Raw genomic sequence first — 25,699 nt, 5'->3', positions numbered from 1 at the left:
AAAAAAAAAGTTAAGCTACTTAATACACAGTCTTCCACTTTTTTTATAAAAAACTCTCAACATTTTCAGAAAGTTTTCGGCAACTTTCACTTTCAGTAGTTTTGCATTCCATTTGTACTTTTGTCATTCAAATGATACTATTTTAACTGTCAGAAGCCTTTGTGGGCATTCACTTTCCACCTAGAGTCTGTGTTCCCCAAGGAGGGCTGTCCATTTCCTCTGCACCTGCTTCCCATCATTGGGCACAGTGCTCTCTCTGCATACAAGAGTGCCCTAATTTATTCGCACTCATTTCTTTTTCACTGCTAAAATGTATTTCTAGGTTGAATACAGAAACAAAGCAATACTTCTTAGATAACTACAGTGAAAGCTTTTCCATTTCACAGTACATCAACGGTCTTAATAGAAATGTGCTGCTATGTACTTATTATAAGCGAGTCTTACAGCATGCCCATGTACGCAATTCAGTAACTGAAACAATCTCCCAGAATCTCAGATTTATAGACTTATTAGTAAGATTTATAGTGTGTGCTTCTGCCAAGGAAGGTAAGGCACTATACAACGTAGTTAGTCCTCAGCTTTAAAATGTTAAATGTTATGAATATAGACAAGGAGAGAGCAGAAGGAAGAAGAAAGGAAACAGGGAGGGCAGGAATGAGAAAGACAGATTTGAAAATAGTCCTAGTACTACTACTACTACTAATAATAATAATAATGAATCACAAAGTTTTTTAAAAATACTATATTTACTTCTGGAAGATCCAAATGTGACTTTGCCTCTGAAGCTTTCACACAACAATGGTAGACAGGACAGACTTCAAAACTGAAGCATTTAGGTTCAAACACTACCCTTGGTTCATTGATTATGAGGAGGCCTTAACTATTTAACATTTAAGGTAGTTGTGCTGCCCATCCAATGCTGCTCTACGGTGGAGAGATGGCCAGTCTCCCTCCTTCTGACTACAGTCTCTGATGGCACTCTGGAGGGTCAACTCTAAGCTGGTCCTGACCTGACGGCACTGAATTTAGCTGATCGCTACAGTTGTGGTGAAGACTAAGAAAATGGCAGAGATATGCAGGACAGTATCTTATCATATATATCAAACTGACAGCTATTTGATGACCATGTTGTTACTGTTTTCTCACTTCTGGAGTACAATCTTACTGCACTTATTATCATGTGTTATATCAATCACAACAGATAACATTTTTAACCTTCTGGCCTTAAAATCACCTCATTTTGCTACTTCCTATTTAAGAATCAAAATTAAAAAAAAACAAAAAAAAAAGAATCAAGATCATCTTGTTGAGGAACTGAAAAGACTGTAATACAGTCAACTGTCATTATTTGCAATATTTATGCTCAACAAAGTTGAGGCAAACACTGAATTCTTGAATCCTGAAACATTACTCCTTGGAGAAATATAAGGTTAAGTTCCTATGAGCATCTGGTCATGACATTTTCACCACTCGACTGATATAAAAATCTTACTCCATGTGTTTCTATGTTAAGATATCTAAATTAGTATGAATGGCTGGTTCATTAACACTGAACTCAAAGCTAAAGCATTATGTAACCCATGTCAGAACAAATCTTATCTAACGCATGTATTTTCCTGATAAGGTGCATCAGGGTCCACTAAGGCACTGCTGTGTCCATGACTGCTGTGTTCATGAGTCATCAAGTCTAGACCTACAGAGTTTTAATCTAGATATTTAAGACATATCACTAAGGGAGTGAGGAGGAAGGTGGAGAGGAAACAGAGGAAAAGAGTAAACGAACTTGAAAAAGAAAAAGATTTACTTTGCAAGAACTAATTCCCACTGAATTGTTTTCTGAGCACTGCCTTTTCTCCAGGAAAGCTTTTCAGCCTCAGGGCCCATATGCCAAATAATCTAAATCACAGTTTTGGAAAACCTGACAATGAGAGAGTTTCTTTGTGTAAATAAACTTATCAAGAGGAGGCAGAACATTATTTGTTTTCTACAAAACTCATTTTAAATTATTGCTGGGGTACAAATGCAGCTGTGCGAATGAATAATCCTCTGGTCACTTCAGGGCCACTATGTATTTGGCTTACTCAAAAGTATTTCCTGAACATTAAAAAAATATTGTTCACTCTACTCTAGTGATCACAGGAATCCTGTAATATGTTCTGAGAATTGAAGTTTCATCACCCACCTTTCCGCAACTTGAAATCAACTAGTTAAATGAAACTTGTCACACACTTTCGATCACTTGGGCCTTTTATTTCTTTTGCACATGTCTAGAAGTAATTGGATTTCAGTGGGAAGTGACTACTTGTTTAAACAAACAATTTTTCTTGCAAGCCTTTCTGTCTAAGGAGTTCTGCTCTGTAAATGTGTTGTATGCTATTTGAACCTATACTGCATTCTAACAGGTTTAATTCAATTTCTTGCTGTATATTTTTAGATGGCACTGTGCTGCCTTCACCATTCAATTTCTGTAACCAAAGTTATTCTTCACTTAACATAGTATCATAATACTAACATAATCTTTTTATAAGATACAAAATCACAAGTCTGTGTGTCTTCACTGAGGAGTATCTCTTTTGCTTAGTAGCAGAGACTAACCCTTAAAGTTATTGTCTTTATTATGAAGCTAATTTAAAACTGCTTTCTTAGGTGAATAAATATAAAAGCATTTCCTAATATAGCAAGAAAAACTAAAGAGAAGAAGTTGAAAAGTTAAAATTATTTTTACCTTACCATTAAAAACCAAAAGAAAACATGTGAAGCATTCGCTTAAGATACAACTTTGTATGACTTTAACACTTATATTCACTTGTTTTAACACAATTAGAAAAGCTTCCTGACAGATGATTATTTCTCTATGCGCCTCAATTGTGTTTCAGAATTCTTGCTCAGGTGAGTCTGTGATGCAGCCGACACGTTCTCCATATCCTTTTTCTCTATGTCTTCACTGTCTCCTCTTTTAACTGATAATGTGAGCATATCAAGAGGCAGCATCTATGTTTTGATTCTATACTAGTTCTTAATACTAAAGCTCCAATTTCTTCATCTGTCAAACAGTAACACCACCACCTACTTTATGGGATTGTTGTGAAATTTAAAATACTCTGGGATGTTGTTGTGTATCATTAAGTTGGAGCTGAACCACAGCTGACACTCTTGCAGATTTTTAGAGGCAGTAAATCAAATAGGAGAAGACTATCCATCCTGTATATACATATAGATATAGATATACAGATATAGATATATATCTTCATTATTATAACTGAAAAATTAGCTCTTGACCTTCTGCATTAAGAATTTATTGATCATTTTATTTATCAACTAAAGTCCATTATCATTTAACTAATTATATTAACTATGATGCAGTTAAAGTTAAGGCAGATTAATTTGTCCTGAGTCAAAAAGCTAATTAATGACAGTAAGAAAGCGAGTTCAAATCTAGTGTAGACTATATTACAACTCTCTTTTCTGAAATTATATGCATTCTATAGCGTCCTTATACTTTTTTACTAGCTTCCCACAAATCTAGCCTTGAACAAGTCTCTATCCTGACTACAAGCATATATTATTTCATCAACTCAATTTCCAGGTTTCAAATTACATTTTTCCCCTATTCTCCCTCTAGTGAGAACTCCTTCTGAATTCTGCAGTTCTTATAATGGTGCAGGGAGCCTGGTGGCACGGTCTGTAAGCAGTGCCCCTCTGGTAGTTCCAAGCTACCAGCAGCTCCACAGGAGAAAGAAAAATGGGCAATTTCCTCTCTTGTGATTTACAGCCTATTAAAACCCACTGAAGGGCCAGCTATGAGTCAGTTCTGAATGATGGAAATGAGCTTGAGGTTTTTTTCAGTAACCAGTGCAAGTTCAAAATGTAAGAAAAAGAAAAGTGTTTTAAAAAGAATCTTTATTCTGTATTTACTATGTCTCTGCTAAGTTACTGTATTATTTCACCTACATACAAGTCAGATTTGATTTCACAAATGGAAAGAAAAAAATCAAGATTCCAAAACTTAAATAATACGCTGCACATTATGTAAGAGGAACAAGTGGTGGTGTCAGAAAGTGAATCCAAGTCTCTCTTAATTCAACACCCAAGCTATGGTCTCTGCATCACACTACCTAGAACATATTCCCAAGACTTATTCTCACCTCTATCATCTCCTCTACTCTCATCACATTTATCACTTGTCTTGAAATCAGTATTAGCTCTACCATTAGTAGCCCATAGTATCTCTATATATATAGATCCAAGTGATAAAGTAACTATTTCTGTATAAGTTGATTCACCCTTGACCTATTACTGTCAAGTGTAATAAACTATTTTTAAAATATTCCTGTCACCATGTCATACCCTTGCTCAAAAATCTTTAGAAGTAATCATCACAAAATAAAGTCTAACTAGAAGTTCATTATCTAAGACATAACATAGATCAGCCTTCTTCTTATTATTATTATTGTCACAAGAGAAGACTAGGACACACGGAGACTACATGGAATGCCTGGCCTCCACATGATGAAGGAAACAAGGATCTTGCCCCAGAAACAAAAGAGGCAGAGCACCTTTTCCCAAAGTTGGCACCCTGAATTTGGACTTCTGGTCTCCTAATTGGTAAGAGAATGAGTTTACGTCTGTTAAAGATACTACTTGTGGTAGCTCTGTAGTAGCAGCACGAGATGATACTGCAGGTGTATTGCTTTGACCACTGTTTTCTTTTAAATCCTCTAAGTGTTTTCATTTTGTTGTTAGTTGAATCCATGGGCTCTATAAACTGAACCCACGGGAATCTCTGAATCCACAGAGTCAGCCAACCGCAATGCTCACTTTATTTTATAGCACATATTGAACTTCTGTATAGAAAAGCCTGCTGAAAATTATCTTTTTCAATCAAAAACTTCACTGTTACTTAAAAAAAAAAACAAAAACAAAAAACCCAACCACACACTCAACCTGGAAAAAATTACCTATCACATGTCATGTTTATCTGCATAGCTTTGTATGGTACTGTTTTCAGTATAAAAAACAAGCAAAGTAAACTTAGGTGAATCCTAACTAATCACTGTATTAGAAAATGCTAAACAAAATTTTAAAAAGGAAATATATTCAGGCCCAAAGGTCTTTAAGAATTTGTAGTTCTGTCAGTAGGTACAGTTCTTATTTAGCCTCACCATTAGTTAAAAAAAAAAAAAAAAGGACACAAAAGCTTTTCAACAATCTAAACATGCCGTGTGGGCAAATCTATTTAATACTGAAAAGCCAGACTGATATCATTACTCTTCAGCACTGTGGAGAGGTCCCTGACAGCAGACTTCCCCAATGCAATTTGTCTTTTGATCTCCTGCCTGCTGGTAGCAAGAGTGTTGACTGTGGAAATGAACCAGCTGAAATTGTTAACAATTTCAATCTCTTCTCCATGTAGCATGGTGCTGCCATGTGGCCCAGTGGTAAGAATCTTCTTCTTCTTGACGTGGAGCTTCATACTCCTTGACATTCTGCAGCAAAAGCTTCATATCCTCCTCAGTTTGGGCAGCCAAGGTTGTGTCATCTGCCCATACCAGGTCGTTGATGAGTCTTCCTCCAATCCCAATGCCACATTCCTCCTCATAAAGCCCAGCTTCCAGAACACTTGTTTATTTTCCACTAGATGTTTTGGTCTTCTTATATTTATTAACATAAACACATACACACACATTCAATTTCCAATTTTGTCTTGAAAGAGACCCCAAAGAAGCAAAGCACTACTGAAAAAGATAAACAATGTAGGAAGCATCACACTCCCTGACCTCAAACATTACCATCCAGCCTTAGTCATCAGGGCAGCACCGTGCAGTGACTGACATGTAGATCAATGGAATAGAACTGAGAACCTAGACATCAACCCATCTGCCTATGGTCAACTGATCTCTAAAAAGGAGATAAAATCAACTAGGTGGGGAAATGACAGCCTCTTTAACAAATGATTCTGACATGGCTGGACAACTATCTGCAGAAAACTAAAGCAATTATCTGCACCTCACACCATACAGAAGAAACTCACGGTGGATGTGGGACCTAAGGATAAAACCAAACCTACAAAGGTCATTAGAGAAAAACAGAAACAAATCTAGAAGCCCCAATCTATGGCATGAATAGTTTTCCATGCAAAATAAAAAAACCTACAACTAGGAGAGGGTAAAACAGATGCATGGGATCTTCAAAGAATCAATTCCTTGTTTACGTTAAAAAATTTCTCTGTTAACAGAGTAAAACGGAAGCCCACAGACTGGGAAAAAACGTTTGGCAAGGATTTGTCTGTTAAGCAATTTTAGTCCAACACTTTAATAAGAAAAAGAAAACCCAATCCCAATATGGGCAGAAGAGATGAACAGAAGCTTCACCAAAAAGAAGCTTGGTCAGCAAACCCATAAAGAATTACACATACGCAAATCAAAAACAACAGTGAGCTATCATCTCATCCCAGAAACAAAAGCAAAGTTCAGCAGAACAGCAAACAGCAAATGCTGGGGAGGACGCAAAGAAGTACAAAGTCTCTCACACTCTGGTGGGAACGTGAAATGGTACAAACACTAAGAAAGGCAAAGCAGTGCTTACTCAAAAAGCTGGAAATAGGCAAAATTTGACTCAGCTATCCTGCTAATGGGAATATATACTCCCCCAAAAAACAGAGCTGTGACGCAAACAGGTCTATGAACATTTATGTTTACCACAGCATTGTTCACACAGCAAAGATATATGGAAGCAGCCCAAGAATTCATTAACAATCAAATGGATTGAGAAACTATGGTACACTCACACAAGAGTACAATACAGCACGGAAGAACAATGAACTTATAAAACACTACACAACACGGAGGAGTCTGGAATAACACGCTGAGGGAACTATTTCAGTCAAAATGGGCAAATATTGCATAAATCCACTATGGTAATAATAGGACTAGTATGCAGGATGGGAAGGAGAGAAGCGCAGAAGAATGGACAGGTAATGAGCACTACGCTGAAATGTAAGAACAATCTGAAGGGAATGAATGATTAGAAATTATGTGTGAAAATTAATAGCTTCGGATAGCACAATCATTATAAATGGAATTGAGAGAGAGGAAAAGGGGGGAAATGTGCATTAATGATGAAAACAAATCTCGTTGTGAACTTTAGCTAAAATGTAAAAAAATAAAAGGCAACGTTCTCCTCACATAGTCTCGTCAAAATAGAATTAACTTTCAGACATTGACTATGTATCAACAAACAAGTACAGCTGTCTTTGCATATATACTATTGCAAATTGTTTTAAAAGTATTCTTGCAGTCCTCCATTTATGAACTTGTGACTTCTGGAGAACCTATACTTCCTTTCTTGGTCCTTGCTGTGTGCGCCATAGAGTCAGAACCAACTCACAGCTGTCCCTCCAGTGGGTTTTCAGAGGTAATAAACCACATAAAAGGAAAGTGCCCAACCTCTCCCACAGAACAGCCAGTGGATTTGAAACTGTGTGCCTTTGTAACTGCAACACAGCTTCTTCCCGCTAGGCCACCAGAGCTCCCTGTATTTGCCCTTTATGTTATAGAAATTTACCCTCACTTTGAAAAAAAAAATAACCACTTTTGTTGTTGTTGTGTACTGTAGAGTCAGAACCGACCCACAGCTGACCTTACAGCAGGTTTTCAGAGGCAGTTAATTGCACAGGAGGAGACTGTCCATACTTCTCACATGGAGCGGCTGGGGGCCTTGAACTACATTCCTTCAGGGTTGCAGTGCAGCTTCTTGCCACTAGGCCACCAGACTCACAATAAATTCTCCATCAAAATCACCTTCACTTGCTGTACATGCAGCTTGTAAATCACTGAAAAGATTTTAAGCCTTTTCCTACACTTAAATAAATAATAATTCTATGCACTTGTTCTGACTTGCCTACAAATAAAATTTAAAGACACATTAACATTTCGGGCACTAGAAACTTTTAAAGTTGACAATAATTCTGTATTTTAGTTTATATATACTCCCTGTCAGTTTCACATAATCCTTGATCATTACAACAAAGTGTATCTAACAATTTAACAGAAGGAAAAAACTTACTTTCTCTTGATTGGTTAGATAATATCTAAACTTCCAAACAAGGTCCTGCTCTTCGTACGTAAGTTGTTTGGTAGGTGGATAACTCACAATAATCTGTAATAAAGAGAAAAGAAGAAAAGGCATTATTTTGTCAGCTATACACTCATTGCATTTCCACTTCTGGAAAAAGTTTTTATTTCATTATTTTTAGAATACATCTAGGGAGACCTAGCACCTTAATAAATAAGGAGTTGGATTGACAATCTAAAGACAAGAGGTTAAAAATCCATCAGTTGCTCTGCTGAGGAGAGACAAGACAAGCTCTTCCCGTGTGATTTACTACCTCTGAAAACCTCACTGGACAGTCAGACATGAGTCGGTTTCAACTCAACAGTAACAAGTATGTGTGAATGAGAACCAGTCCAAATGACAGAGCTAGCAGGTAGTGGCTGTGTGTCTTTGAGTTGGAACTGACCCACAGGCCTTTCCAGTGGGCTCTCCGATGCAATTAATTACAAAGAAGAGATTGCCCATCCTTCTTGCATGGAGCAGCTGGTGGATTCAAACCACCTGCCTTTGGGATTGCATTGCAACTTCTTGCCACTAGGCCCCCAGTGCTCTACTAGAGGGAAAGGGATAGGGGGGAAAAACAGTCGCATTTGATACACAAGTACGTAAATAGAAAGCTAAAAAATAAAGAATCCTCAATAAAAGTTAGTTTGGGTTTTTTTTAAACATACAATACAAAAAGTTCAACTCAAACTCATTGTTATCAAGTTGGAACAGATTCATAACTGACCCTACAGTGGGTTTTCAAAGGCTCTAACTGGCACGGAGGACACTATGCATCTTTCTCCTTCAGAGCAGCTGACGGATTCAAACAGCGCAACTCTCTAAGGACTATAGCACCAGAGACCTTATTAACAGTATAGAACACACTGGGCTGCTGACCTAAAGGAAAAGCCATCAATTTTTCAGGAGAAAGATGGATGTCTTCTTATCCGTCATCTCAGTAACCCCGTGGACCATTAACTAGCAGTCAGAACTGACTCCCAGTAGTGAATTTTCAGTGATCTACAGTTCATTTAGCGGGAGAAAAATCTCCGCCTGTGTAGATGACAGCCTCTAAAAACTCACTAGAATCAGATGCAAGGGCGTTCCGATTCCTGGGCAATGAGTTAGTTGTTGTAAGAATTCATTTAATTCTACTAAGAACAAGATGAAGCAAAATAATAAAACTGAGAAGAAACAAAATAAATAACTTCGTCACATCAGTGCACACAGGATGCATGTGTGTATAGTCAGCTCTCTCTTGAGGAATGCATCCCTCAAGATGCCTCAGAACGTGGCGCCACAAGGAGCCCTGGGGGCAGAGTGGTTCAACGTTTGGCCACTAACGGAAAGGACAGGAGTTTGAGCTCATCAGCTGCTCTGTGAAGATTTAGAGCATTGGAATCCTTCAAGGTTACAACAAGATGAGACTGACTCAATAGCAACAGGAACATCTCAAAAGTAAAAACCTGCAACTCTCTCTCCACAGCTGATACACCGACGGACAGCCCCGGAAGGATAATACAAACACAGAAGTGAGAGATGGCCCAGGGCTTATTAAGTCCGTAAAAATGTACATCTACGTCATATGGAAGCCAAGTGCTGTCAGCACAGCTACAATCAACATATCCATCGAATGATTTTTAATTAACATATTATGACATCTCTTACATTGAGCTGATCTCTCGTGGCAGCATTAGGTTTGAGATCGTGGTCAGACGGTCCACTCCTTAAACTCCGCGCAAGCTTGTGGTGTTTGCTTTCAACTAAATTCTCCTACAAGTCATTTAAAACAAAACAAAACAAAAAGCTGACAATGTAATCTCTGTCAAAAGAAAATTTCAACAACCAGTTTAAAATACAAAAGTAAACAGCTATCTATACTTTAAACGAGAAACTCCTGCGAACTCAGGGGTGAACCCATGGCTATGTCTCTCTGTGCAGGCTGAGGGCTATAGAGCGACTGGTTGGCAGGAAGCCACTTTTCTGGCCAATGAGAGCCCAGGTTGCAAGTCTGGTTTCTATGAAAATTCATTTGGGCCCGAGGGTCGTATTAGTCTTGGTCAAACATTCTTCTAAATGGTTATAGCCCTGATCTGTCCACTTGTGGTACAGAGGTAACTCATGGCTGCTGTGATGCTGAACACTGTTCAGGTCTTCCGTTCACAGAGTCGCTATGAGTTCTTTACGACTCAATGGCACATAACGACACCACCAACAACAACAGAGAGAGCTCTGTGGGCCTGGTGGATAGAAAGTTATGCTACCAAGTTGAAGGTGGGGTGATTTTAATCCGTGGCCCTCAGGCCTGGTTTTAATTGGTTTTGGTCAAACATTCTTCTAAGTGGGATAGCACTGGTCTATATATTTGCTATACAGAGGTAACTCGTGGTTGCTGTGATGCTAAACACTGTGACACTGATGTGTCATATGCAATAATGGTTACCCATGGCAGACAGTGTTTGGTGGAGCTTCCCTATTCAAACAAGCTTGGAAGCAGGAGTGCCATCCACTTCCAAAGTAGCTGGCCTCCGGAAACTCTATGAACTTGGAGAAATGATGAAAGTTATACAAGTATTTGGGTCTTTTGTTCATGAGTCGTCTACGGCTCAACAACATTTAACAACTAAACCATTTTACACTACTTAGCATTTCTTTCTCACTACCAGTATATATGCCCCGATATATCTATTAAATGTTACCTCCACCTGGAAATGGGGAAGCAGAAAAGGCTTGTCTCCCAGTGGTCCCCAAAAGGTCCTCCACTCCCATCAACTAGTTCAATTCAGAATCTATGCATTGTTTACACCTATGGTTACATCACGGCTTCTTACAATTGTTATTCCTCGCTCTCTACCTAGATTTTCAAATCCTTTATCCCTCTAAGTATCATCTTCATTGTAAAAATCTTATGACAACCAGACCAAAAACTTTCCTCTTCACTGAGTTACTAGACATTCTCTGACATCATGACACTGTTCTCACAGCAGTCACTTAAACCATTAGTGACAGAGTAAAGGAGCAGTGAACTAGGCCTGAGTGTACACATCTGGTTTTTGTTTCAGCCAGGGACGAAATCATTCCATTTTAGTATCATAACTAGAGCTTAAAGGATTCTTTTCGTCTACCTGTGGCTGTATAAATTGTCTGCTTATATATTTTTATTGCTGAGGATGGTACATGACTGAACAACATCTCATTCTGTAATACATGGGTTGCTTGGAGTTGAAAGTGTCTAGATGACACCTAACAACAATAATAATTGCCGTTTTAAGATTGCTACTGCTGTCTCTAAGAACCTGGAGAAAGAATAAAAGTTATACAAGTGTTCATGTCTTTTGTTCATAGGGTCGCTAAGAATCGCCTGTCATGAATTAATGTGCATGATGCAAATGTTCCTTAAAAAAAAAATTCTATTAGAACTTGACTCCAGACAGCTGAAGTCCACTTACAAATCACATTCAGATAACTGAGGCAATTACATAAATATTTCTAGTACTTCTGTTATGTGGGCCTGTCATAGCAGTGCAGGAGAAAAAAGAATTTGATATGAAATTCACACAATAAATAACTCACCATAGACATCTGAGGATCAGGAACTTTCACTAACTCAAAGCTTGTTAAAATGGGAGATGACTCATCACCATCCTAGATTATAATACAAAAGGTAAAAAAAAAATATATATATATATACATAACAAAATGGTGACAAAACTATATGATACAGTTTAAAAGGGATATGTGATTAGGTATTTTTGTCATGACAGGAGTCCATAATAAAGGCTGCACTATGGAGTGGACCTGGGGGAAGGGACTGCAAAACAATGAAAGAATTTTTCTTTTACTTTTTCAAGAGGGTAGTATACTAGGGGGGAGGGTTGGGAGGGAAGAAAAGTGCAGCAATGAATGAATGGAAATCCAAAGTCTCATTTTCATTGAAATTAATAATAAATTTAAAAAAAATCCATTTAAAAAGCAACTATATGATACGGTACACACATAAAATATTATACTCCTATTTAATAAACATCAATCTCCCCTTTAAAGACATATTATCATCATTCAGCTATATTAGAAAATATTTACCTATCTTTACTTTCACTGTGGTTCGTCAAATAATTTGGGAAAGCTAAAACAAATTGTGTATTACAATTTTTATAAGTACTCTGTTGCTACATGCCATTGAGGCAGTTCTGATTCCGAGTTCTTTTTTGTACCAACCACAGCAAAATGTCACCCAGTCTTGTGCTACCATAATCACTGCTATCTCTGAGCCCACTGTTGCTGTCATTGTATCAATACATCTTATCTATTAGGCGCATGAAAATGAGTAGGTTGACATAATGGATGTGTGTTATCATTTGCAGCTATTACCATGTAGATGCTTATAATGGTTCAAGAGATCATAATTGAGATCCACTCCAACAAGAAGAATTGTAAGTGTGGGAGTTAATGTTACTCAAATTTTTAGGTAGCTACAGTTTCTAGCAGCATCGCTCCTCAGGGGGTGACTTCTGAACACAACACCAGCTTGATTCACAAGAATAAATCAATCAATTCTTAAGAACAAAGCAGTCTTATTTTGTTGCTACTATAATTTTTGAAGAGTACTAGCTTATTTCTATCCAGGAAAGAAAGCCAATCAGCATGATAAATGCCACTGGACAAATCCGTTCCTACTGGTAAAGGCTAAACTCATTAAGGTCAAAATTAATTTCCTCACAATTATATATTAGCATCCGGATTTTCTGTCAATTTCCAAACAAGTACATTTTAAATTATCAGGTGTTTGTGAAAAATCAAGGAAGAGGAAGAAGGGAAGTAGTCTGACTTTAGCTTTGTAATTGAGTCTTACAGCAAACCCCAAATTCCCACAGCCGTTGTTTAACAGGCCAGTTTTCAGGCACAACAGCAGAAAACACATTTATCAGCCCAACTGTGACAAGTAATCTTCACTAAGGCTATCTGTCACAAAAGACAGGTGACAAGAAAGTCTATTTCCATTAGATTCAATACACTGGACTAGCAATCTTTACACTAAGTGGAACTATGACAGGGTGAGTAGATAGGCACAAATTTATGAGCAATTTTCAGGAAGCAGGAGAAAGGGGTCAAGATCCTTTTCAAAAATACTGGACATTCTTCTAATTTCTTTTCTGCTATTATTTTATCTGTTATCAGAGCTCTTTTCAAAGAATTATTTACTTTGTCAACAATCCAAAATTCCCATCTCTATTTCCATATACATGTGTACATTCGCCTGCGTCTGTCCTTGTGAAACAAATATTATAAAGATGGGGATACCACTTACATCACAATTACATATAGCATATTATGAACAACTTGATTATAAAATCCAATTTTATTAAAATGTACTGATAAGGCAATTCCACTCACTTAAAATTTCCTCTTTTTAAATAGATTTTCTATAAAAAATAAATAAGCAATATGAAATAGTTTCTATTTTTTATCCTTTGGGGATATCATAATTAAAAAGCTGAAAGAAGTTCATTTTCCCTAACCTTTCAATAAAGAAAAAAAAAATAGAAGCAACTTAAAAAAAACTACGAAAAAAGACAATAAATTAACTATATACATTCTACGATGAAATTATCTTTCAAGTAGTTATAAAAATAAACACATTGTAAACAGTTATTGACAGGGATATACGATACAAAAGAATGTTTATTAAAGGTTCATCTGTATGTAAAAAAGTAATAAATAAGAGAAAATATTCTAAAAAAAAAATAAATAAAAACCATTGGTGGCAGCTTTAACAAATAATACTGGTTTATGACGTAATGTGAATGTACTGCGTTTAATGAAGAAATAAACTATATTCCGACCAGGTGGATTGACATGGTGACTACAGCAATAAGCTCTAATGTGTCAGGAAGTGTAAGGATGGCACAGGATAGAAAGGGGATTCAAATCCATTGTCCATAGGGTCACTATGGGTCATACTCGACTCGATGGCATCTAACAACAGCATTAATAGATATGTCTAGAAAAAAAATTATAACCCACTGGGCCAAGAAATTTTGTCTTCAACTAACACTGTTTACCTGTCTACTAAATGCACAATAAAAAAAAAGATACCCTGTGTATATGTTTTCCACACTGCATACAATTAATGAAATCTATAAATATTCAAAGGCATTGATAATTTTTCAAGTAGCTTCCTATCAAACACAGAGAATTACTTTTTTCTTATAGACCACCAAAGCCAACCCTTAACTGTGTTCTAGTTACTGATCAAATTAATGGGAGCCAGACTTTTGTAGTTTTGCATATGGTGAAAAGATTGAGAGTGTGAACAGTTTCAATTTGCTTGGTTCCAAAGTGAACACTCTTGGTACCAGCAGCCAGAAAATCAAGAGATGAATTGCATTGGGAAAGTCAGCTATCAGGGACCTCTCCAGAGCAATGACATCAGGCGGGAGACTAAGGTGTGCCTGAGCCAGGCTATAGTCTTCACAATTACGTGCAATGCATCAGAGAGCCGGACAGAGACTAGGGATGATAGAAAGAGAATTGATGTCTTAGAGCTATGGTGCTGGAGAAGAATGCTGAATATTCCATGGACTGCTAGGAGAACAAACAGGTTCATCCTGGAGAGGGTGAAACCAGGTTGCTCCTTGTGGACAAGGATTCTGAAACCTTGTCTAACATACTTTGGACATGTTGCAAGAAGGACCAGTCCTTGGAGAGGGATGTCATGTCTAGGAGGGTGGAGGACGGCGCAGGAGAGGAAGACCCTCGATGAGATGGATCGATTCAGTGATTTGGGTAAAGGGAGTAGGTGTGTCAGAGACAGTGAGGTTGGCACAGGATAGAGCAGGGTTTAGGTCTCTTGTACATAGGGTCGCTCCGAGTCGCAAACGACTCAACGACACAGAACAACAAAAACATATAAAAAAGTACATTTATAAAGTCTTTCACAAGCATACACTTGTTATGATCACATTTACAATTCTACACAGGTAAAGAAGAATGTCCTCTTTTTAAGGACTTTACCCTTAAATATCATTCTCTTTTAATCGAATGAATAATAATGACAAATAAAACTATTTCCGTAGTATCCTGCTTGCCAATTTGAAGAACAATTAATCAAAAAGTTTGTAATCAGTTGCACACTTATTAAATTCTGCAAACGAGAAGTGCATTATCTCAACGACGGGCTTCCGTAACCTTGTTGTAGCAGTGTGATTTGATTTGTGTAAACACAAACAGCTGCTGCTGACAGCTGTCTGCTGCTGCTCGGCAACCCAAGCGTTCATCTCGGCAGGGACATTGGTCATTCTTTACAATGTGTCCCCTCCTAGTGAGTGCAGAGACCGTATCTTCCCAAAGCACTTACCTTTTCATAGTATACAATACCATACTCCTTATCTTCACACTTGACACACTGAAACTCAACCATCAAGTACATGAAATTAGAACTTCGTTTTTCACTCTAAAAAAAGGGGGTAAATGTGGACTGTAAGAAAAATGAGTCTTTTCAACATACTCCTTTTTATTTTCAACATTCTCTTAAAGGATCACTATTTATCTTTTCCCTAATGCAATATTATACCTGTGGAGTAGAATTAAAACAGTCAATTTCTATTTCATTGTATGTGTGCAACAGCACTGCTTTAAATAACCACCTGTGCGATTCACTTGTTAAATCCCTTTCTTCAAACTTCACAACATGTTTTACTTATTCAGTAGTTTTGTTGGTTTATACTTCTAACACATTTACACAAAATCCGCTTCTTAAATCATATGACGACTCTCACAACTAATGCATTCTGATGGCCTAGTGCTAAGGAGCTGTGCTACCAACCCAAAAAGAAAGTGATTTGAATCCTCCAGGTGTTCCAGGGGATAAAGACAGGTCAGTCACCCTCTTCTATATGATAACAACCTCTGAAGACTTGTTGGAGAATAAGCTAAGAATTGGTTCCAACTTGATGGCACATAATAACAACAATCTAACTACAGAAAGTAACAACTTTAAACGTAGATGAGAAAAATCATAAAGGTCTGAAGAGGCTGATTAAGCTGTTCAGCTCTATGAAACATGTTTCTATTGTTGTGCACTGTAAAGCTGGAAACAACTCATAGACGATCCTTCAGTGGGTCTTCAGAGGCAATAAACTGCACAGGAGGAGACTGCCCATCTTTCTCCTGTGAAGTAAATGCTGGATTTGAACAGCATACCTTTGGGTTGGCAGAGGAATTTCTTACCAATAAGCTACCCAAGCTCTCTCGTGTAATATAGTCTATAGCTGTTGTTTTAAGTGCCATCGAGTCGAGCATGACTCATAGTGACCCTATGAACAAAAGACCTGAACTTGTTGTATAACTATTACCATTTCTCTGTAAGTTCATAGAGTTTCCAGAGGCATGTTGTTTAGGAAGAGGATGCCACTCCTGATTCCAAGCCTGTCTCAATCTGGGTGCTCCACCAAACACTGTCCACCATAGAAAACCATTATGGCATTTGACACACCAATAGCACAGTGTTCAGTATCACAGCAACCTCAAGTTACCTCAGTACAGTGAACTGATAGACCAGTGCTGTACCACTTAGAATGTTCATACCAAACACAATTAACACCAGGCCTGAAGGCCCAACCAACTTTTGAATACTTAGGCCTGTGCCCTAGACCCTGAATGGCTCTAAACAAGAGGCTTCCAGTTAGGCAAGTCCAGCAAATCCAATCAGCTCATACCCTATTGTGAACGAAATAAAAACAACCAAACAGTCCACACCTGGCTTTCAACCAAAACAGGAAGAACCTACCTCTCAGAATACACAATTTCATAAAATACTACATTACTTGGGAGAGACTAGAGAGACATTATGCTGAGTGAAATATCTCAGTCATATAAGGACAAGTATTGCATAAGGCTACTATTATGAAAACAGGAGGATAACAGAGCAAGATATGTTTAAATGTTCTATAGTAATATACTTCTGATTTCCAAAGAGTACAGGGGAAGAGGAGCTGAGTATAATAAGTCATATTTTCTATCATCCACACCCACTGTCACTGAGTCAATTTTAATCTTGAAAGTACAGAGAAAAACTGCCCCATAGTGTTTCCAAGGCTATAGTATTTAAATTAGACTACTACCATATTTTTTTCTTCTATGAAGCAGCTAGTGGGTTGGAACCCACAACTTTTCAGTTATGAGCCATATAGTTGGAAACAACCAATAGCTAACCTTCCAGCAGATTGTCAGAGGCTATAAATCACACAGGGGTATAGTCCCCCTCTTTCTCCCATGGAGTACCTGGTGGATTCAAACCATGTGTCTTTGGAAAACCAGAGCAACTCCTTGCCACTTGGCCAACGGAGCTCCCCACTGTGCCATTAAGGTTGCTTTCCGACTATCCAAGGGCACAATGACTGAAGATCAGAACACTCTAAGTATATATTTTTATTAAATCACCTTTGGAATGTGATTATTAAAAATATTTTGAAAATGTTCATTCTAGTCTGAGTATGTAAGACATTGTAAGAATCTAGACAGTATTGACATTCAGTATAAATTTTGCTAAACATTAGTACATTCACTTTAAACTAACTTTTAGAACATTCACTGTAAAATTAAATTTTCCTCTCAATACTTACCTGTTAAAAATTGCTCCAAGAACATAAATTAAGTCAGATATACACCTGTGATGGTCATTAAAAGCTAAGCATATTATAAAAATTGATACTCTTCCCTCATAATTTGATTAAAAATTGTTATTTCTGTTCTCTCAGATAACTGGTAATACAGAGAAAATGTACATGAGAAGTAATTTTTTTGTTTGTTTAATAAGTTTTGGAGTCTCATTAAAACCATCTTTTAATATTTTATCTATTTATTTAAAAAACTAGTTTCTTATTTATTAAAATAAAATACTAGAAAACATTAAAGTTTATTAATCAAATAGTAAATTTAATTATATATATATTCTTCCTCAATATACAAGGTCAGGAAATACATTACCTTATAATAAGGGCACAGATTCTCATATGCAGTATATAAATGGGGGAAAATTATTTGCCTATAGATGAATTAAGATAACAGAAATGAAGAAGTAGCACTGGCCTCATGGATATTTTACCCAACACTGACTTGAACTTGAATAAAACTTCCTGAGAAGAAAGAGACACGGGCTGACATGGAGAGGCCGCATCAGTGAAGGATTGAGCCTCCACAGGCTTGGCTCGAATGGCAATTAAATACTCGTATGATACCTACTACCAATTTCCAGGTTCAACATTACATTAAAATATAAGAATTAAAACATAAGAATATATAGTAATCCTAAATTTACACTTACCAAGACTGGACTTATGACTACAGTTTAACTTTGATTATATTTCACATTTTTGAAACAGAATCTGGCAATAAAAAGAGTCTCCCGAAAAGTAGTTATAAATTCAGAGAAAATATTTTTAAATAAGAGATACAACCTACCTCATTTATCATTTCTATTTCTCTAAATGTCAATCTGTCCAGCCAATCTACTTTCACCATGTGTCCCTGTCGATGGGCCTTAGTGAGCTGTGGAGCAAACACAACCGTAAAACTTTTAAACAGATCAGCTAGAAAGAAGGATAAAGAACAATTGTGCCAGATTTATATACACGTCTCTATATAACAGAAACAATGCATAACTACTATTAGAGTTAACAATTTAGCAAATATTTTTAAAAAATCCCACCGTATCAACTATTTTTTTTAAAGTTCAATACTTCAGTACTTAAACATGCTAACAATTGATGACATTTTCCATGTTCTATATTTCCTATATTTTGACTATTACAAATGGAGAGAATTTTAGTAGGAAAAATTGCTCAGATAGGAAATAAACTAGATTATTCATAAAGACATGGTAAGACTAATCAACACCTATAGAAGTAGTATTTACTAAGCCAAATATTTTAACTGCATTGGGGAAACCCGCCTGCTACAATACTTTTTCAAAGTATTAAAAAGCAAAGATGCTACTTTAAGGACTAGGGTACACCTGACCCAAGCCAAGTGATTTTCAATCACTTCATATGCACATAAAAACTGGGCAAAGATTAAGGAAGACTGAAGTGGAACTGGTGCCTCTGAATTATGGTGTGGGATAAGAATACTGTAGCAACACAGAGAAAAAGGAAATCTGCCTGAGATGTACAGCCAGAAAATTCTTTAGGGTGAGGAAGGTAAACATATACTGGACATGCTGTCAGGAGGAATCACCATCTAGAGAAGGGCATTGTGCTTGGTAAAGGCAAGTTAGGGGGGAAAAAAGAGACATTGAGAACGAGGTTGACACGGAATGAGTTTAAACGTAACAACCGTGAGGTTAACAAAGGTCTGGGCAGTGTTTCACTCCACTGTACACAGGGACACTGTTATTGTCAGGTCCTTTTAAGTCAGTTTGAGGTCAAAGCAACCTTATGCACAACAGAACATCCAACTGTGAAAATTACAATGAACACATAAGGCAAAATATAACTGATGATGTGAAATATTTTAAAATTGTTTCCCCACATTTTGATCCTGGTTTTGTGTTGTTTTTGTTGGATGGCATCAGACAGGTATCTTTCTTGACAGCAGTTGGGTGTGTTTGAACCTCTGACTTTTTGGTTAACATTGAGCAATTAACCACTGCACCAATTCCTTTTGTATACGAGTACTGGCTAACAAAAAAAACCAAAGCTTGGTACCTCCATATATAGAAATTTTTTTTCCCCAAAATGATTATACACAGTGGCATTTATTGAACTACCCCATATCTTGTTACTTATAATTCTCTCAGTTTTAAGAGTCATAACCTTTCCAACTCTAATATTCCTCTAAGCATAGACTTGAACTAAGCTAAATCTAATAAATACTTCTTGAATAGCACTGTTTTTTTCCTGTGCCATCAAGTTGACTAATTTATAACAGCCCATATGAACAATAGCTCTGAATCCTTCTCTATCTAGAGCAAATCACGCTGTCTCTGACACATGCTCTCATGATCAGTCACTGTCATCTCAGTCAGAGTCTTCCTCTCTTGCACAGACCCTCCACCCTTCCAAGCATGATGTCCTGCTCCAATGACTGGTTCCTCCTGGTAACATGCCCAAAGTAAGTGAGAGAGAGTTTCAAAATCCCTCCCTCTACAGAGCACCTCGGCTTCAACCTCTCCAAGACAGATCTATTTGTTCTCTTGGTAATCCATAGTATATTTAATACTTTTCTCCACCATCACAACTCAAAGGCATTTATTCTTCTTCCGTCAACTTTATTCACTGTCTAGCTCTCAGATGCAGAAGCAGCAATTAAGAAGACTAAAGCCTGGATGAGGTACACTTTAGTCTCTAGACCAATACTGTTGCTCTTTAACACAGGAGAATTCCCTGACAGCAGACTTTCCCTAAAGTAATTTGTCTTTTGATATCCTGACTACTGGTGCCAAGAATGTTAATTGAAGATCAGAGCAAGACAAAACTGTTAACAACCGCCTCAATCTCTTAATCTATCATGATGCTCCAATTCTTGACTTTCTGCAGCAAATGTTTCAAGTCTTCCTTAGTTTTGATGAGCAAGGTTGTGTCATCCACAGAATGCAGGTTGTCAATGAGCCTTCCTCCAATCTTTATATCACATTTTTCTTCAAAAAGTCCAGCCACTCAAAAGATTTGCTTTGCACATGGACTGAAAAGGTAAGGAGAAAGGACACATCCCTGATGCACTCCTTTCTTGATTTTGAACTATGCAGAGTTCTTTTGCTCTGTTCATATGACAGCTTTGTGCTCTAAGTATAGGTTACACATGAGCACAAAATCAAGTGTTCCAGGAATCCTATTCTTCTTAACATAAGCCACAATTTGTTGTGATCCACACAGCTTTTGCACAGTCAATAAAACACAAACAGACATTCTTCTGGTACTCTCTGCTTTTAGCCATGATCCATCTGACATTGGCAATGATTTCCCTATTGCCATGGCCTCAGATGTATTTCTGGCCATTTTCTGTCAATGTACTGTTCTAGTCATTTTTGGATAATCTTCAGCAAGACTTTGCTTGCATGTGATATTCGTGATACTGTCAGATAATTTCCACATTCTGCTGGATTGCCTTTTTGGGGAATGGGAATAAATATGGTTCCTTTCAGTCAGTTGGCCAAGTAGCTGTCCTCCAGATTTCTTGGCACAACCTTGTGAGAACATCCAGGTTGCTGAAATATGTCAACTGGTATTCCATCAATTCCTAGGGCCTTATTTTATGCCCTTAAAAATCAGTTAATATAGTAGCATGAAGTAATATAGCTCCCTTTTAGATTTCTATTATAAAAAAGTATAATAAACATAAAGAGTCCTTATTTATATAAGATCAAATGCAAGCTATGCAACAACTTAAAACTTAAGACAAAAGTAGCTGGAGAATTCATCTGTGCTAAGGTAAAAAAGGGTGCTGGGCATCTGAGAGAGAGAGAAAGAGAGATACCAGGCAAACGTACAGGTATTTAATTCCTGGCAAGTGGTTTCTTCTTTCTTCCTGATTAATGAAGTCTTAGCTACAATTCTTCAATTTTACTTTCAAACTTTACATTTAAATCTTATTATTCGAGAAGAGCAGCATTTGCATCATAAAAGTTTCATTTAGTTAAACTTTTCAGAGATTAATGTAGTCTTAAAAGCAAGCTGTTTTCTATTTCTCTGCCAGAAACTATAGCTGTAAGGACAGATAATAGCTTTACAGATTATAAATCAATACTCTTTTAGGGCTCAATCTTACACTGGAAAAAACTAATTTCGTTTACTTGCTACCTCTGGTTTCCAGACAAATCCAAAAGTTTTGGTAATTGCAGACAAGAGTGGGCAAACCACAGTGACTGATTAAAAATATGCTACTATGTAGCATTAACAATAAATTTACAAGCCATTTCCAAGTTGATATGTCACAGGAAAAAAGAACAGCAACACAGAATCCATTCAAATAAGCTATGTTTATAAAGGCTGTACCTTTTATACAAAAGTCTTAGCAAAAAGGTGTTTTTGATGATGCTTAATGGGGCCACCAAACAATTTTCATAGCCTTGAGTCATTTCAGTAACTGTCATTAATTCTATTGTTTGTTATTGTCACTTACTCATATGTGAGGAAGGTTATAACATAAAATAAGATTCTTCTGCCTAACTCAAATTTTATAACCAGTCTTATCGTCTCGGTTTGTGGGGTTGTTTTTGGTATTTGTGAAAGTAACAAATTTCTCCATAAACTCTTTGAACCATCATTTTGCTACCTCTAATATGTGGCTACTTAAGAAGCAGTTCTGTTGTATGTCTTATGCTAAAAGTACATTACAACAAGGAAAAAATATTATAAATAAGGGTGCTCATATTATTTTTTTTAAATAAAATAAATTTGATTGTATTCATAACTATATAATGTCAAGTCTATTATTCTTTTATGCTGTGGATAAAATGTATAGGTAGTATTTATACTCACACCGGAATGTGTTCTGTGTCTGTCTTTTCTCAGATGTGAACTACAAGATCACAATTAGTATGTTTACATTCTTTAATTCCTATGTTGTTACTGACATTATACCTTGTCAAGTCCAAAATGACTCATAGCTGACCTTACAGAGGCTGTAAACTGCACAGGAGGAGACTGTCTATCTTCCTCCCACAGAGCAGCTGGGGGAGTCAAACCACGTGCCTTTGGGTTAGTGGAGCAGCTCCTTACCAGTAAGCCACTAGAGCACCGGGGAAGTTCCTAGTAGTCTAATATTACATAGCGTATTCTGTTTACACCATAACTAACAGTATTTCATAAGTGAGTTAACTGGGAGACTAAAAAAAAACCAAAACAACATAATCCATTTACTCTGGCTATAAACTTAATCTTTAAGTGAACCTAGGTCCATTTATAATTTATTCTATTAACCTCATTCCACCCAGAATGTCAATATATTCACAAGAATTATTCGCGGGGGATTATATACCAAAGAAAGAATGTTTCTTTTACTTTTTCAAAGAGAGGAGCAAAGGGGGGGGGGAGGACTAGGCAGGGAGAAAAGTGCAACAATGAGTGAATGAATGGAAATCCAAAATCTCTGTAAATGTTATTAAAATTACTAAAATAAAATTAAAAAAAAAGAATCATTCTCTTCTCCACAATTAATTTATGGTGAAAATTTACTCAGAGCCTAAGAAACATCTACATAATCGACTTACTATGATTGAAAAGATCTCTGAACATAGGTTTCACTTTCAAGACAGTTAAAACACACTACCAGTGATAACAAAGACATGATTATGATTTTGTTTTTTCATTAGAAGGGAGAATAAAGTCCAACTAAACATATTATCAGTAAAAAGAAAATATCCCTCAAATACACAAATAACTGGTTAAACCCACTGCCTTCAGTCAGTCCTAGCAATCCTCTAAGATAGATAAGAATGTCCTAAAATATCTCCATAGCTGAAAGTTTTAAAAACAGACACCATATCATTCTCCCCCAGAACAGCTGGTGGCTTCAAACTGCCAACCTTTTCATTATTAGCAGTTGAGTGCTGAGCCATCAATGAAAACTGTTCATTCCAAGGAGTGGCTGTTAGCCTTTCTGTTTGTTACAGTGTTTCCGAAGATCACTTAAGAGTTCCATTAGTTAGGTAATTCCCTTGACTTTAAAAAGTAGAAAATAAAAGGTAATACTTTAACAAAATACCTCCCTCGATAATGCCTAAAACCTAACTGCAGAATTGCATTATGTGGTGTTATGAATTAAATTCATACCTCGATCAATGCAAGGTGTGTCCTAAACCTAATTACTTCTGAGTTATAAAAACCAGGGATGAGTTACAAAGCCACAGAGACAAACAAACACAGATGGGGAAAGATATGTGCCACTTAAGGATTGCCAAAAAACAGAGAAACAGATGCTAAACGAGGAAAGAATCTTTTCCAAAAGCCAGCAGAGACAAAGTCATCCCCCAGAGCAGAGGCTTCAAATTTGGCCTTCTAGCATCCTAAATTGAAAGAAAATGAATGTATCTTCTTTTAAGAAACACAGTGGTAGTATTCTGTTATAGTAGCACTAGCAAAGGGAGGCTGTGAAGTTCTTCAAATACACACAAATCTCACCAATGATCTATTCTAGGATTTTTTAAAAGAAGCTATGGCTAACTTATTAAAAACAAACAAAAAGATCAAACACCTCATTATGAATTCACACTTTTGAAAACCAAAACAATTGCTGATGTGGGTTTTCCAGTCTATTCTCCTCTGTTCTAGCTTGATCTGGCATCACTAACAAACTGGTTCTGATTTTCAGTTTCATTAATGTGTAAGGTTAAGATAAACTAAAAATCCATGCATGTTGCAGACCGAGGGTCCCAAAGAATGGAATAATTTTATAATTACTAATAATGAGACAAACAGCCAGGAATGTGATAGAGTAGAGAGCATAAAACAGCGGCCCAGCAGTTCTCGACTGAAGACCCCAAGCCAAGCTTCTCTGTGTCTTTATTGAAAATTACCAGGAAGTAAATCACAAAGAGAATTCAATGCAAATGAAGCCAAGCTCTTTCTATTGAAAACCTTCTGCTTGACTCAGGAAGGAGTGGTTCACAAATGCAAGAATTTGGTTTACCCTTAACTATTAACCTTGATGCCTCAGGGTGAACTCTAGCTCAGGAAGTAACACTCCCTCTGTAGGGGGCCCCTCGCTGTCTCCTGTCTTGCAGGGAACAAACAGCTCATTTTCTAGCCTTTGCCCACAAGAGAAATCCTAACTTATAAATCTGTAATTCTGTCAATTCCTGAACAAGGGTTTTCATATAATATTTGGTATAAAGTTTGGCTTCCCATACATGCACCTTCAGCTTTTAACAATGCTAAGATAGGGGTAGCAAGTGAGAAAAATAAGTCTACAAAAAATTAGTCTGTAATCCAAAATTATAGTCCAGTAAAAGCTCATCAGCAATCACAAGAAACAGAAATACATCACCAGAAATTCTGCTAACAGACATTATAAACAAGAGCTCAAAAAGAAAACAATTCAACACACACACATCTCCCTCTCTCTCTCTCTCTCTCACAAAGCATAAGCTAAGACATGAAACCCCTAAGAAGGTGGCATTATTATTGAAGATTAAACATCAGCTTTAATAATGGGAAAGGACAGAGTCCCCTCACTTTCATCTCATTTCCAAACTCAGGCAGTTTCATAAGCTGGTGCTTTAAAACCTGTGACAGGAGCACCACCAGGTAATCAAAACTCCAGAAGGAAAGTGTAGAAAGGAAAAATTACCGACAGCTGTCATTTATACATACACATATAAAAACTTAGTGAATCTAAAAACCTCATGACAATTCAACAAGGTTCAACAAAGAAAATATACTCATATTCATTGAATCCATTACATTATTAAATGTTTCAAGAGTCTCCAAGATCAACTACAGATGTAGTGATTTGCTAGTGTTTGACTCAGGTACAAATTTTAATCACATTTATGACTTACTACAAAAGAGCTCTGGTAGCCTCTTGGTAAGGAGGTGTACTGACAACACCATGGCACTCACAGCTGGGATTTGCCAGTAGCTCGCCATGTGGCTCCACAAGAGGA

At 37.0% G+C, this 25,699-nt stretch overlaps 1 protein-coding gene across 1 annotated transcript in view; it reads right to left on the bottom strand.

Annotated features, from left to right (window-relative positions):
- PIK3C3 (phosphatidylinositol 3-kinase, catalytic subunit type 3) overlaps nt 1–25,699 on the bottom strand; it is a 119,418-nt gene that overhangs the window by 67,599 nt on the left and 26,120 nt on the right. Inside the window, exons 5-9 of the mRNA XM_006889233.1 lie at nt 18,559–18,645; nt 15,455–15,550; nt 11,671–11,742; nt 9,766–9,870; nt 8,065–8,157 (exon numbers count right to left, since the gene is read on the bottom strand). Of these exons, the coding sequence (XP_006889295.1) occupies nt 8,065–8,157; nt 9,766–9,870; nt 11,671–11,742; nt 15,455–15,550; nt 18,559–18,645 (453 nt within the window). The remainder of the gene's footprint in view (nt 1–8,064; nt 8,158–9,765; nt 9,871–11,670; nt 11,743–15,454; nt 15,551–18,558; nt 18,646–25,699) is intronic.

The sequence above is a fragment of the Elephantulus edwardii genome, unplaced genomic scaffold (assembly GCF_000299155.1).
Source record: "Elephantulus edwardii isolate Elephantulus edwardi_28Jun2011 unplaced genomic scaffold, EleEdw1.0 scaffold00076, whole genome shotgun sequence".
NCBI classification, from domain to species: domain Eukaryota; kingdom Metazoa; phylum Chordata; class Mammalia; order Macroscelidea; family Macroscelididae; genus Elephantulus; species Elephantulus edwardii.
Note: the sequence above shows the minus strand (reverse complement) of the source record. Positions and strands in the feature narration are given on the sequence as shown.